This window comes from Gigantopelta aegis, chromosome 12 (genome assembly GCF_016097555.1).
Source record: "Gigantopelta aegis isolate Gae_Host chromosome 12, Gae_host_genome, whole genome shotgun sequence".
Lineage (NCBI taxonomy): Eukaryota > Metazoa > Mollusca > Gastropoda > Neomphalida > Peltospiridae > Gigantopelta > Gigantopelta aegis.
This window is the reverse complement of record NC_054710.1, coordinates 50,187,969-50,205,837: the sequence shown is the minus strand read 5'-3', so window position 1 is coordinate 50,205,837 and position 17,869 is coordinate 50,187,969. Positions and strand designations below refer to the sequence as shown.

The 17,869-nt window shown below is 38.3% G+C and overlaps 1 protein-coding gene across 1 annotated transcript in view; it reads right to left on the bottom strand.

Moving 5' to 3' along the window:
• Positions 1-17,869, bottom strand: part of LOC121386937 — a 52,116-nt gene that overhangs the window by 23,278 nt on the left and 10,969 nt on the right. Inside the window, exons 2-4 of the mRNA XM_041517991.1 lie at positions 16,328-16,400; positions 3,588-3,905; positions 982-1,100 (exon numbers count right to left, since the gene is read on the bottom strand). Coding sequence (XP_041373925.1) covers positions 982-1,100; positions 3,588-3,905; positions 16,328-16,391 — 501 coding nt within the window. The 5' untranslated portion in view covers positions 16,392-16,400. The remainder of the gene's footprint in view (positions 1-981; positions 1,101-3,587; positions 3,906-16,327; positions 16,401-17,869) is intronic.

Here is a 17,869-nt window from a genome sequence, read left to right as displayed (position 1 = left end):
TATATTTATTGTTATTATTTGTGATCATTTTACAGACTTGATTTGCTATGAGTCTGCGTAATGCCTAAATTAAATATGATCGTCTACTTATTTGTAGTCCTTCCCACGCCTTTTTCATAGGGCTTACTATGTAATTTCTGAGCATATTTTCTAAATTACACACAAAAATAGTAATTTTTTTATTTATTTCAAAAACAGTTTTACTTTTCTTCTTACGTCAAACCAAACTGAAAAAAAAAAAATTGTAAGAGGATGGGACGGACTATGGTCACGGCTAAGGGCTTATATATATTTTGATGAACCAGTTCAAGTACAATATTATTTCGCCACGAAATCAGCCATTTATGATCAAGTCTTCAATCGGAAAATTAAAACATAATTCGAATATTTATTTGATTACGTTTAGTGCTAGACTACCCCGCTGGCGTCTTATGTGTATGTGTTTATTGTTTTGAATAGTGTAGTGATAGCCCCCGGAAGTAGAATCCATGCAGAAGATTTCCATTCAGCAAGGAGAGCCAACATATTTTCAGTCATCTCATGTAGTATTGCACTTGATATTTTTACATTATGAAATGAAATTTTTGAAAACATTAGTGCCTCTTTTCTGGCTTAACCGTATGCAGTTCTATCACAAGGTGGTATATAGTCAATTCCATTAATTTAAAGGAACCACTGCTATCAAATGGTCCTACCCCAAATATCGAGGTAGGAAGTTTATATTGTTATGATGACAATGTGATTTGGAGAGTTTATTCTAAGAAAGTAATACACATTGCTTTAAGCTTCTATACAATTTTGGAAACAATGTTTCCGTCATAGCCACTCATCCAATGGGTAGAGTGAGGTACAGACAGAAAATATCATCTCTGTTTGATATGATTTATCTTACAACTCATTAGATACATTTTAAAACATGGTATCTAATGGTCCTTCGTGTGGTATTTTCTATACCTACCACATACCAGTAAGCATGCATACCTTGTATTTCCAGGTACAGTTTGGTAATAAGTAAGTACAGTTGCCAGTCACAGACACTCTGAATGGCAAAGTAATCCTTTCTAGTGTGGTCAAATTTTCATCTATTACAACATACTTCTCTGTAAAAGAAAACATTTGATCAATAAATAAAGTGACATCTAATAAAAAATTTACTGATGATTTTTTTCTTTTTCTTATAAAGGGACAGTATTTGAGAACATGAAATCTTGTATTAAACTGATTTTCTCATAATAAAAAGTGGTATTCTCATTTATTAATTGCCATGTTAAAAACGTTCACCCTCACATTTTTACGTGTGTGTGTGTGTGTGTGTGTGTGTGTGTGTGTGTGTGTGTGTGTGTAATTTTATGCTTTTTGCATATAAACGTGTGCATGTGCATGTAAGTATGGAAGGATGCATGGATGGATATATAATATGGTATTAGTAGGGCAGATAGATGAAAAAGGTGTGCACATCCGGCAGAAGGTTTTTATCTAATATTGCTTCTATGTTCATTGGGGTATGAACAAAAAAAGACCATACGCAAATGTTTTTTTCCAATGTTTAAGATTTTCTAATAATAGAGCTAAAGTGCATAATTTATGTTTCATTATTTTTGGTTACGAAAGAATAAAGCTCTATAAGACAAAGTAGCTCTATAAGACAAAGTAGCAATAAAAAGTGATGTCATTAGATATGACATTCCCTGATGACATAACTGTACGTTCATGAAGGAATGAACAAACTCGCGTTGGTATACAGCTGGACCATTTGGATGATGTTATATAGAGAATGATAAACGAGTTACCAGTTATCAAATGTATGCCCCTCGAGAAATAACTTTCACTTGTCACGAGCTTTAGCTAGTGACACGTGATACTTATTTCACGAAGGACATACATTTGATAATAACTGGTACCGAGTTTGTTATTCTATTTACTACCCCAACTATTTGGGTTTCTTAAAAACCTTTATTTTCGATATAGCCGACACCCAATACACGTCCATGTATATAGAAACGACATAAACTACTTTACTGTTCTGGGTATTGCTTTAACTATTTTATTTATTCACGGTCCACAGATTATTTTTAAAACCCAAAGTTCTATATATTCTGTAAAAAAAAAAAAAAATAATAATAAAAATAAAAAAAATCTATAATGAATTGCATTAAACTACCATTTTATTACAAGTTTAACGCTGAAACCAGAAATACGTAAACGCAAACACTTTAAACTACGTGACGTCATTGTGTGTGTGTTGCCAAATCGCAGTGACGTCATATTTAGTGCCGACAAGGTGATTGGTTTGTTGGCGACAAATCGTCCAATAGTAGTGTATGTTAAACCAATACAGTGAGAAATCATGATTTGTATTTTTCCCGTTATGAGTGCTTGCTTGGGTAATAAATTGTAATAATTAAATTTTCTTTGCGTTTATACACTTTTAGGCAGTCTAATTGTTTCAGAGGTGCTTATTTTTTGCATTCAAATCTCAATGTACCGAACACATTTAAGCCACGCCTACACACACACCCTGACTCGCACAATGTTTGTGCAACTAACCGAATTACTGTAAATCGTTTGAAATAAATATAACGTTTACGCTTTTCCATAACATTGTAATCTTTTTTCTGTCATTTGTTTTTCAATTATCCCTTCTCTGCGAGCATCTTGAATTAAACATTTAAATTAAAACCAAAAAAAACCCCAAGTAACTTCTAGTTCACATTAGAACAGCATCTGCCGTCACATGTATGGCCACTGACAAGCAATGACATACAGATGTAGATATCAGCAAGGTAGAAATTCTTAAACCCAGAGTGTGACATAGATCTGTGTCAAGTCAGTACTATGAATGTACAAACTAATGAATGTGGATATATGCATGCAATTTTTAAATTGCTTTATTTCCCTCACAGTCCAGCACCTTTCATCTGTTCTTAAGAGTTTGCATTGTATACTCCTCAAAATTGGTACACAGATTCTGTAGAGTAATTTTCAGAAACTTAAGAAATTAAAATATATATATATATATATGTATGTATGTATGTATGTATGTATGTATGTATGTATATATGTATGTATATATATATATATATATATATATATATATATATATATATATATATATATATATATATATATATATATATAGCACTTCTATTAAATATAAACGAATGACCTATATATATGGCTCCCACTTTACCTATGTATCACATATAAAATTTGTTTAACTGATACCCATTTGCATATACAATCCTAATTGTTGATTTATAAGTCACTTATACTTGAAAAGTATTAATGGCTTATAATTCACTTATAAGTGAAACATATATGTCACTTCTGCAAGGGCTGATGGGAATTTCCCTATTAGCTCAGTTGGTAGACTGCTGGACTATCATTCTGAGTGTGTTTGGTTCAAATCCCCATAAAAACGAAACGCTATTCGCTGAAAGTATTATTAAACATACAACATACCACTGGTAAGAAATGACATTGGCTTATACATGAGGATGAGGATTTTGAACTAGATATTTAGGGTCAAAATAAGGGATCGGCCTAACGCATGGTGATATACTGCATAGAAATGTAGCTACACTTACCTGATAAAGCAATATGACAAGAAACTGGTGATGATGTAGGATTGCCATCAATGCATTTCCATTCTGTATCATCTAAACCTTTCTTAAAACTGCGAATCAGCATAGTCATAGATACTGAAGGAACTCCCACAACACTATAGAGTTGCGTATCATATGAAAAACAGTTATCAAAAGTTGAATTACACTGCACTTTAGTCAAGGTGGTTACAAGCGCGACGTAACTGTCAACTGGTCCCGACTTGAGAACACACGTCAAACTTAATGGTACTCCATCAAACCAGTTTGAAACGCATGGCACTATCTCGAAAATGGCAAAAACTGAAAGTATATAGATGTTACATTCATGCAATAAAATGTCAAATTGAAATTTAATACACATACATACACAATGAAACCACTCAAGACTGAATAAACCAGCATTCTCTCAAAGTCCCGTGATTTATGCATCTGTTAACACTAAAGTTTACCTTCCTCAACAAGAAACGTCTACACACTGAGCACAGCATTAATAATTTAGTGCCAAACTCGTTATTTTGTGCCATTTGTATCCTCTGAAAACCGGACGGACTGGTACAGTGTTTGTTATTCCATTTATTACCTCAGCTATTTTTTTTTCTCTCTAAAAGCCTTTATTTTTGACGCACACGCACAAAGGAAAACTTGTATACAAACTATGTAAACCACTTTAATCACTGTTCTGAGAATTGCAAAAGTTATTTTTATTCTGCTACAAAATATGTAATGAATTGTACAGTAAACCATGAAAAGTAGGTCACGGTGACCTAGTGATACATGTAGTATGTGACACGCCGCCATCCCAAGTTGTTCTTACATGTGAGGCTTGATGATCCTGTATGCATCTGTATGCAAGATATTGTTTGGACAAGGATTTACTGTAATGTGCAGTAGACCCTGAAAAGTAGGTAACAGTGACCTAGTACTAGAACGCGACACACCGCCATCTCAAGTTGTTCCTACATGTGAGGTTTGATGGTCCTGTATGCATGTGTATTCAACATATGGTCCAGACAAGGAATTACTGATATGTACAGTAGACCGTGAAAATAGGTCTCAGTGACCTAGTAATAGTACGCGACAAACCACTATCCCAAGCTGTTCCTCCATGTGAGGTTTGATGGTCCTGTATGCATATGTATGCAAAATATGGTCCAGAGAAGAAAACGTCAACAGACAGATGGACGGACGGACGGACGGACGGACAACACCATATTTTAATACGACCCATCATACTGTCCCATCATACATTGTCATATAAAAAAATGTGAAAATAAATAAATTAAGTGTTCTTAAAAGAATGGGGGTATCAATCTCTACGGCTGCGGGTTAGACAGGAAATTTATAAATAAAGTAAATAAAGTAAGTTTCGTTTTGCCTACGTGACGATTGTCATGGGCGGCTATGGATGTTTTTTAATTTATTTGACAGAGGGGAGCAGGCTCGTAGGAACAATATCTGGGATAAGGTGTACAACTTCTAGTGGGGGATCACAGCGACCATAGCGGAGAGATGGGACACAAGCCATATGTATTACAGTTATTCATTTCCGTTCTCGAGTGCCAGCTGTACACACACACACACACACACACACACACACATCACGGTCCCTCTCAATTTCTGCTGGCTTGGGAGGTCGAATCTCTTCGCTGGTTTAGTATTGTTTTAAAATGTTATGACTTTTTTTCACCAATAAAATAAGACATAACATGTTATTTGATCCATGCTAGATCTATTTGTATGTTTTATGATATTTTTTTCAGGTGCTGCCACAAGTTTTGGGGAAAGTAGTATATTGTAGTATATACTTTATTTTTTGAGTGTATTCGTTAAACTTTTCAACTATAATAATGAAATGTGGCTACAAAACTATGTTATGGCCCGATCACACTGGCCCGAATGCCATTCCGTTTGTTTTCCGAATAGGAATTTGGGTGTTCGGGGAGCGAACGGATCATATTCGGGAAGCATTCGGTGTGTTCTAGGAGCATACTGGCTGTTCGGCTCCGTACGGATGTATACGGAACGGCATTCGGTAGCTCCAAAAATTTGTTGTGCATGTTCAAAATAATTTTCATCGACCATCCGAATGTGGCGTCCATGTGTATTCGGGAAGCATTCTAGGAGCATACGGCATGTACGGAAAACGTTCGGGAAGCATGCGTCTAGTCCTTGGTGCATTCGAAATGAAAATTTGGAGGTGCTGGATTCCGTATGCTTTCCGAAAACCCCGAATGGACCTAGAGCATGACGAATGCTTTCCGAACGTTTTCAGTATCCGTTCAGAGTAAGCCGAAAACGTTCGGAAAGCGTGCGGAAAGCATGCAGAAAGAGTTCGGTCCATTCTAGGTCGATTCGCCGTGTTCTGAAAGCATTCGGAAAGGAAACCTTTCGAAGTCAACATGCGGGAAGTATTCGGTCTATTCTGAAAGCATTCTGAAACCATACTGAAAACATTCGGAAAACAAACGGAAGCTCATTCGGGCCAGTGTGATCGCCCCATCATATTGTATAAATTACCCTCTGCGACCTGCTTTATTAAATACATATGTGTTACCGTGTGACTTCCAAAAGGAACATGGGTACAGGTTTTATCTGGAGCTGTTGTTGCAGGTATATTCTTCCTAGCACCCATTTACCTTTTCCTCCATTAACTGTACCAATATTACCTGTATGTGTTTACCGCGGATTTGACCAATGATCTCAATGTTCGCGGGTTACATATATATACTCTTAAAAAAAGAAACGCAAAAGGGTACAAATGGGTTATAACTCCGATTTTATGTTTCCTACCGGTTCATGCTTTGTGAATATAAGGTCATTGCATGTCCCAAACACATTCCCACGGTTACATTCGATAAAACGCAGCTACTGTACAATAAAGTTCCAAAATGTGAATATTCGCAAAAACGCAGCCACGTGCAAACCATGTCACCACTGCACGTGCGTTGTCTGCACGTGCAACATGAACACCGACAGTATAAAAGTGCAGGGTGTTCGCTTGCCTGGCCTCTGTATCTGGCCGACAGTTGACAATCCAGGACATGCCACGTCTCAGTGAACCGCAGAGAAACAATGCCATCGGCCGACTAGCCGCAGGCGAATCCAGAACAGCCGTTGCCAGGGCATTCCATGTATCCCCAAGCACCATCTCCAGACTGTGGGACCGTTACCAGCAACATGGATCAACACGTGACCTCCCTAGATCCGGTCGACCACGGGTCACTACCCCCGGGCAGGACCGCTACATCCGGGTACGCCACCTTCGGGAACGATTAACTACTGCCACCTCCACAGCCGCAGCAATACCAGGTTTGCGCAGGATATCCGACCAGACCGTACGGAACCGCCTACGTGAGGTAGGAATTCGTGCCAGACGTCCAGTTCGAGGTGTCATCTTAACACCACAACACCGTCGACTCCGACTGCAGTGGTGCCAGATTCATCGACAATGGCCTCAACTGCGATGGAGACAGGTGTGGTTCAGTGACGAGTCCCGATTTCTGCTCCGACGTCATGATGGAAGATGTCGCGTGTATAGGCGTCGTGGTGAACGTTATGCGGCAAACTGCGTGCAGGAAGTGGACAGATTCGGCGGGGGTAGTGTCATGGTGTGGGCAGCCATCTCACACACTGGCAGAACTGACCTGGTCTACGTGCAGGGCAACCTGAATGCACAGGGGTACATTGACCAGATCCTCCGGCCACACATCGTTCCAGTTATGGCCAACGCCAGCGCAGTGTTCCAACATGACAACGCCAGGTCTCACACAGCACGTCTCACAACGGGTTACCTACAGAACAACAACATTAATGTCCTTCCTTGGCCATCGATATCACCGGATTTGAACCCAATTGAGCATCTATGGGACGAGTTGGACCGACGCCTCCGACAGCGACAACCACAGCCCCAGACCCTGCCCGAGCTGGCAGCAGCCTTGCAGGCCGAGTGGGCCACCATCCCCCGGGACGTCATCCGTACTCTGGTTGCTTCAATGGGCAGGCGGTGCCAGGCAGTTGTCAACACACGCGGAGGCCACACCCGGTATTGACTCCAGATGACCTTGACCTTGGTGGTGTGTCCTATCACTTACTCACAATGGACTAGAGTGAATTGTGAACAATCTTGCAACATTTGGTAATTATCGGACTCACCATTCAATAATTAAATCAATTCTCCAAATGTTACGACAATGTGGTTTTGCGTTTCTTCTTTTGAAGAGTATAGTTTACAAGCTTTGTTAAATAAATGTGTGTTACCGTGATTTCCAAAAGGAACTTCCGTACAGGGGCTCTTGGTATTACAGGTGTGTGTATGTTTTATTTTCTAGAATTTTTGTAGATATCACTCTCTACTGTTGTTTGTTTTGGGTTGTTGTTTTTCAATGTTCATCCATACAAATGTTTTTTAGGGTGTTTTGGTTGTTTGTTAAATAAATGTAAAGGAACTTAGGTTCAGATTTTATCTCGAGCTGTTAATTTTGCATGTGTATTCACCACTAGCTGTACCAATATCATTATGCATGCATGCACAGTTGAAAATGTATTTGTATTTAAAGTTTATTAACATTAATTTTATTTAAGAATTGACCGCAATTATTGTTTGGTTCTGAATGGACCTAGAACATGACGAATGCTTTCCGAACGCATTCCGAACGTTTTCAGTATCCGTTCAGAGTAAGCCGAAAACGTTCGGAAAGCGTGCGGAAAGCATGCAGAAAGAGTTCGGTCCATTCTAGGTCGATTCGCCGTTGTTCTGAAAGCATTCGGAAAGGAAACCTTTCGAAGTCAACATGCGGGAAGTATTCGGTCTATTCTGAAAGCATTCTGAAACCATACTGAAAACATTCGGAAAACAAACGGAAGCTCATTCGGGCCAGTGTGATCGCCCCATCATATTGTATAAATTACCCTCTGCGACCTGCTTTATTAAATACATATGTGTTACCGTGTGACTTCCAAAAGGAACATGGGTACAGGTTTTTATCTGGAGCTGTTGTTGCAGGTATATTCTTCCTAGCACCCATTTACCTTTTCCTCCATTAACTGTACCAATATTACCTGTATGTGTTTACCGCGGATTTGACCAATGATCTCAATGTTCGCGGGTTACATATATATACTCTTAAAAAAAAAAACGCAAAAAGGGTACAAATGGGTTATAACTCCGATTTATGTTTCCTACCGGTTCATGCTTTGTGAATATAAGGTCATTGCATGTCCCAAACACATTCCCACGGTTACATTCGATAAAACGCAGCTACTGTACAATAAAGTTCCAAAATGTGAATATTCGCAAAAACGCAGCCACGTGCAAACCATGTCACCACTGCACGTGCGTTGTCTGCACGTGCAACATGAACACCGACAGTATAAAAGTGCAGGGTGTTCGCTTGCCTGGCCTCTGTATCTGGCCGACAGTTGACAATCCAGGACATGCCACGTCTCAGTGGAACCGCAGAGAAACAATGCCATCGGCCGACTAGCCGCAGGCGAATCCAGAACAGCCGTTGCCAGGGCATTCCATGTATCCCCAAGCACCATCTCCAGACTGTGGGACCGTTACCAGCAACATGGATCAACACGTGACCTCCCTAGATCCGGTCGACCACGGGTCACTACCCCCGGGCAGGACCGCTACATCCGGGTACGCCACCTTCGGGAACGATTAACTACTGCCACCTCCACAGCCGCAGCAATACCAGGTTTGCGCAGGATATCCGACCAGACCGTACGGAACCGCCTACGTGAGGTAGGAATTCGTGCCAGACGTCCAGTTCGAGGTGTCATCTTAACACCACAACACCGTCGACTCCGACTGCAGTGGTGCCAGATTCATCGACAATGGCCTCAACTGCGATGGAGACAGGTGTGGTTCAGTGACGAGTCCCGATTTCTGCTCCGACGTCATGATGGAAGATGTCGCGTGTATAGGCGTCGTGGTGAACGTTATGCGGCAAACTGCGTGCAGGAAGTGGACAGATTCGGCGGGGGTAGTGTCATGGTGTGGGCAGCCATCTCACACACTGGCAGAACTGACCTGGTCTACGTGCAGGGCAACCTGAATGCACAGGGGTACATTGACCAGATCCTCCGGCCACACATCGTTCCAGTTATGGCCAACGCCAGCGCAGTGTTCCAACATGACAACGCCAGGTCTCACACAGCACGTCTCACAACGGGTTACCTACAGAACAACAACATTAATGTCCTTCCTTGGCCATCGATATCACCGGATTTGAACCCAATTGAGCATCTATGGGACGAGTTGGACCGACGCCTCCGACAGCGACAACCACAGCCCCAGACCCTGCCCGAGCTGGCAGCAGCCTTGCAGGCCGAGTGGGCCACCATCACCCGGGACGTCATCCGTACTCTGGTTGCTTCAATGGGCAGGCGGTGCCAGGCAGTTGTCAACACACGCGGAGGCCACACCCGGTATTGACTCCAGATGACCTTGACCTTGGTGGTGTGTCCTATCACTTACTCACAATGGACTAGAGTGAATTGTGAACATCTTGCAACATTGGGTAATTATTCGGACTCACCATTCAATAATTAAATCAATTCTCCAAATGTTACGACAATGTGGTTTTGCGTTTCTTCTTTTGAAGAGTATAGTTTACAAGCTTTGTTAAATAAATGTGTGTTACCGTGATTTCCAAAAGGAACTTCCGTACAGGGGCTCTTGGTATTACAGGTGTGTGTATGTTTTATTTTCTAGAATTTTTGTAGATATCACTCTCTACTGTTGTTTGTTTTGGGTTGTTGTTTTTCAATGTTCATCCATACAAATGTTTTTTAGGGTGTTTTGGTTGTTTGTTAAATAAATGTAAAGGAACTTAGGTTCAGATTTTATCTCGAGCTGTTAATTTTGCATGTGTATTCTCCACTAGCTGTACCCATATCATTATGCATGCATGCAAAGTTGAAAATGTATTTGTATTTAAATTTATTAACATTAATTTTTATTTAAGAATTGACCGCAATTATTGTTTGGTTCATGCAAGTATGAACCGAAAAAATGATGTGCGGACTGTATGAACCCGCGTAGAGGGACGTACAACAGTGTGCACATCGTTTTTGTTTTCTTTGGTTCATACTTGCATGAACCAAGAAATAATTGCGGTAAAATCTTATAATTAAGTTTACATGCATACTTTAACAATACATAACTGAATTTGTTTTGTTTAGCTTTAAATATGCCTGTAGTATTGTTTGTTTGTGTAAACTTCATTGATACTTATGTCGCGTAAGAATGTGAACATTCATTCACTATTATTTGAATCAGGTGATTGTTTTGTAAATGACGTCATTTCCTCTAGCTGCTGTGCATTTTTTACGGATCTTTTAGTTATATTGGAAGGAATTGTCCTATTCGTGTTTGGTTTATAGTTTATGAACGTGAATGAAGGGAACGTGTCTAACATTTATGCTGTCGGTGGAATCGTATAATGTTTGCCAACAGCTGTAGAACATCGCTTACTAGTAAGTTACAGAAGTGAAGTTTCCTACATAATTTCTTTGGCAAACGACCGAGTCTCATTTCATGATTAACGAAGAGGTTTTTTGTTGGTGTTGTTGTTTTTAAATCAATGCGTATAGATCCATATGTCTACTCTGCTATAGCATTTTCCATTAATTTATTGTATACATTTTATTTTTAGCTTTCAGGTGTGTTTTCTTCAAAATATCTCAATATGATTGCCAGAATAGTCTGGCTTGTTGCACAAAAGTAGTGCGATTCAGTGGTGGTGGTGTGTGTGTGTGTGTCGGAGGTAGTAGGCATGGCTTAATTATTTTCGGTTCATCGAGATATGAACGAAAAAAAAGTAAGCACCTCTGGACCAATCAGCTTGCCGTAAAGTGTATAGACGCAAAGAAAAAATATATATATATATATATATATATATATATATATATATATATATATATATATATACCATTAAATTATACAAATTAAATCTCATTTATAGTACAGGGGTGAAGACACAATGCTAGAATGGTCAAGGTTTGCATCTTGACTTGCATTGTCTCAGACATAATGCAGTACAAAGAAACTAAAAGTAGAACTGCGCGGGTTTCGGTAAACTTGTCTAGAGTGGCAGTCCTCTCTGTGGCGATACAATAGGGTTGAAATCACCAGTAAAGGATTTTCTCGGGTGTGGCTGTCTTCTTTATACGAGGCGCTGGGTCGAGATATTATAAACGATACAGTAGTAGGCTACTAATAAAATAAATATGAAAAATAGTTAATGTGTGGAACTCCTCCCCCCAAAAAACTAAACAAAAATCCCCTCAACATTGTACCAATTTAAAAAAAAAAAAAAGCACTTTGTTATCATATTAACAAGCATAAAAACGTACTTATAGTTTATTACAGTAATACATGTATTTAGACGGTTATGTCATCATGTAAGTTCTGTTCTTATTGAATAAAAATCGCTTAAACTTAAAATGATACAAAGACAATACATTAACTGACCTTTGGAATAATCCCTGTAGTAATGGAAAATTCCATTGTTATGTTTATATGCGCACATGCGCTCACGTAAGTATGAGTTAAAGATAGATTTCGGTTTTGTCCCAGAATACAATAAGTTAATTAAATTATTAATTTTACCAGAACATTTAATAACAATTGTCAAAACGTAGGTCCACTAGATAATTATGGCGTATCCAGTCCATTTCCATTCCAATAAGCCGACGACTTCCAGATTTAAAAAACACTTGGAAAGTCTGCAATACGTCTTGAGCTTTATTTTTTTATAAATACCCGGTCCAAAGCCACAGAAGCTGAGTCTGGCGCTGTCAAAATATTGAGAATGTCATCTACCTGGTATGAGTTTTATGTATTATGTTTGTCATATATCTTTTTGTTTTCATATATTACTGTGGTATATGCCTAGTTGTATTTGGCATGTTCATCAAGTGTAGTTATTGCATGCATTTGCCTTATGCTATCGAATGTTTTGTTTTTGTTTTTATAGTTTGGCTTTAACTACTTGGGATTTAAAGCAAGGCAATTAAATTTACATTATTTTTATGATGGGATGAATATGATTAAATATATACATTTGCTTAAATTTTGATATAAATGTTATATGTGTATGTACATTATTTTACTTTGATGACATATTTATACATAATTATATATGTATTCTATGTTGTGATATTTATTGCTGTTTTATTGTTCTTGTAGGGTGTGTTTGTTTGTCTTCTCACTCGTTTTGTTGTGATATTGAATACATCGTCTGAACCGACCCGTAGCTGTTACGTTTCCCTTCCTGTGTTCTCGTTAGCTCCATTCATGCAACATACATATACCTCAGCGGGTTCAGGAGGTCAACAACAGTTCCACTCTTTAAAAATGGCAAGGACACTGTTGGTTTCATTAATAATTAATGAAACATTGGAACTACACTTGTGTCAAATGAATGTCACATATACTTTTGCTAAATTTACCTCTTTCCTACTCATATTTCTGTTGGTGGCTTTGTGTATTGTTTCTCAATATAAGTGTGAAAGATGATATCATCTTTCCTAGCGGAACCATCAATCCATCCCACAACTATGTTGACAAATACGTTTGCAATTGGTTTGTTAAATGCATAGATCAGAGCATATCCATCATACATGGTAAAGAAAAAAATGTCAGTTTACAATTATCACTATACGTAACATTCCCTTGCCACAAGTTTATCATGCAAGATCAGAGTAACGATTTGTGGGGTTTTGTATTCAATAGTATATGGAACATGAGATTACATTACTTTTAAGTATGGGCTCATAATTGGAGACGGTTGAGAATCCAAAAATGGCACAATCAACCAGATAGGAAATTATGATGCAGCTACAATGGCATATATACACAAATGTTCCTCTAAGCATGAAGCATATTTTTGAGTTCTGGTTGCATGCATAGAGACACATAACGTTAGTAATGGTTTGCTATCTAGGTAACCCTAGAGACGAAGCTTTGATACCATCTGGATTGTCATCAAATACTGAACAAGGCACACTCCACTTGAAACAAACTGATGTTGCTGATCGCAGTGGACATTGTTGATTTCCAGAACTAGTTGATAATGTGTATGGTGATATGGAGTCATTGATAAAGCCAGGAAAGAGAAGGTTCTGGAGGTGTTTCCACCTATCAAGAATGCCTCGGCTACATTTGGAATGAGCTAATTTCTAAACATACTTTCTAAGCATTCCATAATTTGACAGTGGTCTACCTCCTGCTCAAGGAGATTGGAAAAATAATTTGAATGTAGCAAAACAAGGCACATATGTATTCCAGAATACACATGTACTACAGTCAAGTGCTGCTATCTATCAAGCATAATCTGAACGTGTTTAGTTATATGGCAATTGTTCATGTTGAGGGATACGTTTAATCATAGAAACCAAATACCATTTTAATTGTTGCTAGAATAACAGTGATATTGTCTTTGATTAAGTAATAACATTATATCTTAAATATTGATGATATTCAATCCCTTCCCCAAAAATAAATAAAAATAAAAATAATTGTAACACGATTTGGTGTATCTCATAGTTAGTCCACGGGCGTGTCTGACCTAAATTTTAGCAATTGCTGAATGGCTGAAGAAAGTTACACCTACAGGTCGCATATAGTTCAGCAGGAAGTAAATTAGAACATTGTTTTGAAAAGTAACAATTTCACTAACATTATTAATAAAGTTACAATATAAATCTGTGAATACAAAATAATTATTTTCTTTAAAAAAACAAACCCAAAACAACCCAAACAAACAAAAATTAAATATTAAATAGTTTCGATTTCTTTTCCATTACATTACTTTATCAGTTGCAACATTGAAAAAGACACCTCCTGTATTGAGGGAGTATGGGTATCTCTCAGTATAAAATCATGTCCAAACTCGTGCCAACATTCACCAACATATATATTATCTACATGGTAATTATCAAGCTGAGCAAGATATTACGTTCTCCACTTAAAATAAAATTAAATTATACAACCTTTTTTGCGACCACGGTGACGTCATGAATGCGTGGTAATGGAGGCGCGGTACAAGCTAGTTACCTCATCCATCACTCGAGATTCGTCTAGTTAGACCATGATTATTGCGGCCTTTGAGTGACGGGTGTAATATATATCGGGCTACGCCCTCGACCATTACACCCGTCACTCAATAACCGTAATAGCCGTGGTCTAACTAGACGAATCTCTCGGAAAAGGATGATGTAACTGTAACTAATTTTGTTCCTTAATTTGTGCCAAATTACTTACTTAACTAAATGATCTTAATATGACGTGGTACCTACCCTCTGTAAACCTTATCCTATATATAGCATTAGGCATGTGTCCCCATTTCTAACAAAACGTGCCTAAATTTGTTTGACCCGTCATTTGGAAAGAAATATGGGATATATTTAAATTCCCAATAATATTATATGAAGCAAATATGTATAAATTTATATTCCACATGTTTGTTCAAAAACATATTTGGAACAATTAGTTATCTTAAAAATATCATTTTACTTTATTCAGGTTGAGAAAAAGTCAATTTAGTGAGTACCTCTTTGTCTTTGGGAAGCGGCTGACAGAGGAAACAATTCTGACATACCACTAAAGACATGCACATTTCCAGCTAACGCACAGGTTTATCTCTATAACTGCTATACCAATGCAAATTATAATAGCCTGTTAGTTTATATGCATTGTGGAGTCGGTTATCTATATAGAGTATCTAGTAGAATGTATCGCACGAAATTAATATTATTGTATTTCCCAGTTAATATGCAGATTATACTGACCAATTAGATACGTTTAATAATCAAAAGTAAAACTTTAATAGCACTTTCAGGAAAGAACCTAGACTTACAGATTAAAAAAACTGTTTGACCCCAACTAGCTTCTAAAATGGCACACTAAAGGTCAAAATGCACGAGTACTTACCTTTACCATAAACTATACTCTATATAAATATCAATAAAGGTCAATTATTATTGGAAATAATTAAAAGAAACAAATAATTTGTGCCATTTACAGTATATGATATACTCAAACAGTTTGTATATTAAGCGTCACAATTTTTTTTTTAAAGAGTTTAATTTCCCCTATAACTGAAATGTGTTGTCTGTCCAGTACACTTTTGTTTTTTTCGGTAGCATCAGATCGAACAAAAATTTACTTTGACGTACCATTAAAAGTATACACATTCCTAATTAACGTACATGTTTAGGCAAGTAAGAGTTGAAGATGTGAAATCTACACATATTTTTACATAAGAATCAATGTTCAAACCTTCCTGACTCTCCGACGTAGATAAATCGACCTGGCTCCTGGACTAGATGATCAGTGATGAAATCCCAACCGATTCCCAACACCAGTATAAATATAGAACGCATTCTTTAAACGCAGCCTTAGATACCAATGCTATGCTCAGACTGTCAACTGTCAGCACAAAGTTGGCAAACTCGAAGGTTGCTTTGTAATTTCCCCAGCTCCCGAATTACTACGGGTGCGCTAAGATTAACAACGAATGGGCTATACGACGAAAATCGAATTGTAAGAGCGCCCAGGCTAGCTAATAGACAGTTGTAGAAGTTGTGACAGCAGAACGTTGGCAGTTGGTAGTCTGAACCGAGCATAGGTCGACTGATACTGGTTTGGTGTAACCATTTTGGAATATTGTCTGCAATGTGAATAACAAAATTTAATAATTCGACATTACCTGAAACCGGCATAACGCTAAACACGAACGCAACCATCCCCACAGCTGCAACAGTCAACTTCATGTTCACGGTCTATAAATAACAGATACAAGTTTTTAAAATTTCATTCTTAGGAAGTGAATAATTTTACTAGATCATACATTTTTGTATGATTAAGAAATTAACATGAAACGCGACAAACAACATAACATCAAATTACGTTGCCTAGCGTTGACTTCTGTCGGTACAGTCACTGTCACACCAATGTTGATTTAAGACTGTACACTCAAGGCTTAAAGTCACGGTTACCCCAGCGTTACTTTCTGTCTGTACTGTCATGGCTCAAAGTCACTGTCAGACCAATGTTGATTTAAGACTGTACACTCAAGGCTTAAAGTCACGGTTACTCCAGCGTTACTTTCTGTCTGTACTGTCATGGCTCAAAGTCACTGTCAAACCAACGTTGATTTAAGACTGTACACTCAAGGCTTAAAGTCACGGTTACTCCAGCGTTACTTTATATCTGTACAGTCACGGCTAAAAGTCACTGTCACGCTATCGTTGATTTGGGATGGTCTTAACATTGCAATATCTATAACATATCCAACAGTAATGTTTTCATATTTAACGAAAGGTAATTTTTATTTAGTTCATCTTTTAAAATAGCATTTTGTCCAGAATTGTGAAATATAAAAACATACCGACCCATAAAGAGCGTTGCCTGCACGTTATAGAATGTTGACAGGCTCAAGGCTAGTAGACCACAGGCACGGCGGAAGCACGTAGACATGGATAGGGTGTGTGTGTATGGGAGGGGGGGGGGGGGGGGGGGGGGGGGGGCTATCGAGAGGGATGTACTACCAGTATTATTTTCAATTCAGAATCATTGGGCCCCTCCAGTCTCCATGTTCCGCCGTGCCTGGACCAATTTTTACTTTAATGTGGCGAAGCGTTGCAATACGTCAGTATTCCGATGATGTCACTTTACATCTCCTTAAAGTGCTTTTTCAGACCATACACTAAAATTTCACATTCCACAATTAAATGCCCTCTCAATTCATTGCAATACTATTTTACACCGATATGTAAATCAATAATTACGAAAATGCCCCATAAAAATATTAAAACATCACTCTCGTAGAACACTGCCGGAAACGACCGAGTAAAATTCTCGGTAAAAACATTTGCCTGTAAATAGCCGTGACGTCATGAAGGGAACTCGCTTCACAGAAACTTACCACGAGATGACTTCCAGCGCAAGTGAAAGTGGGACCGACAGCGACTGCCTTTTAAAGTATTTCGATGATGAATAGTGTAGTAATGACGACTGGACTACTATTTGTGCAACACAACAAATAATGCCATATCAGTTTGAACCTGGAGCATCTTCCGAAGAACCACCGGCCTGACAGATGACGATGAAAATGGTCGTGGAGACAGCTTACCACTAATTTACAACTTTTATTCTTGTTTTGTTCTTTAGCTTTTCGTGCGAATTATTTAGCTACACTGTATGTTCTAATACTTGTGATGTAGTAGAAAAGACGATAAATAACACTTGA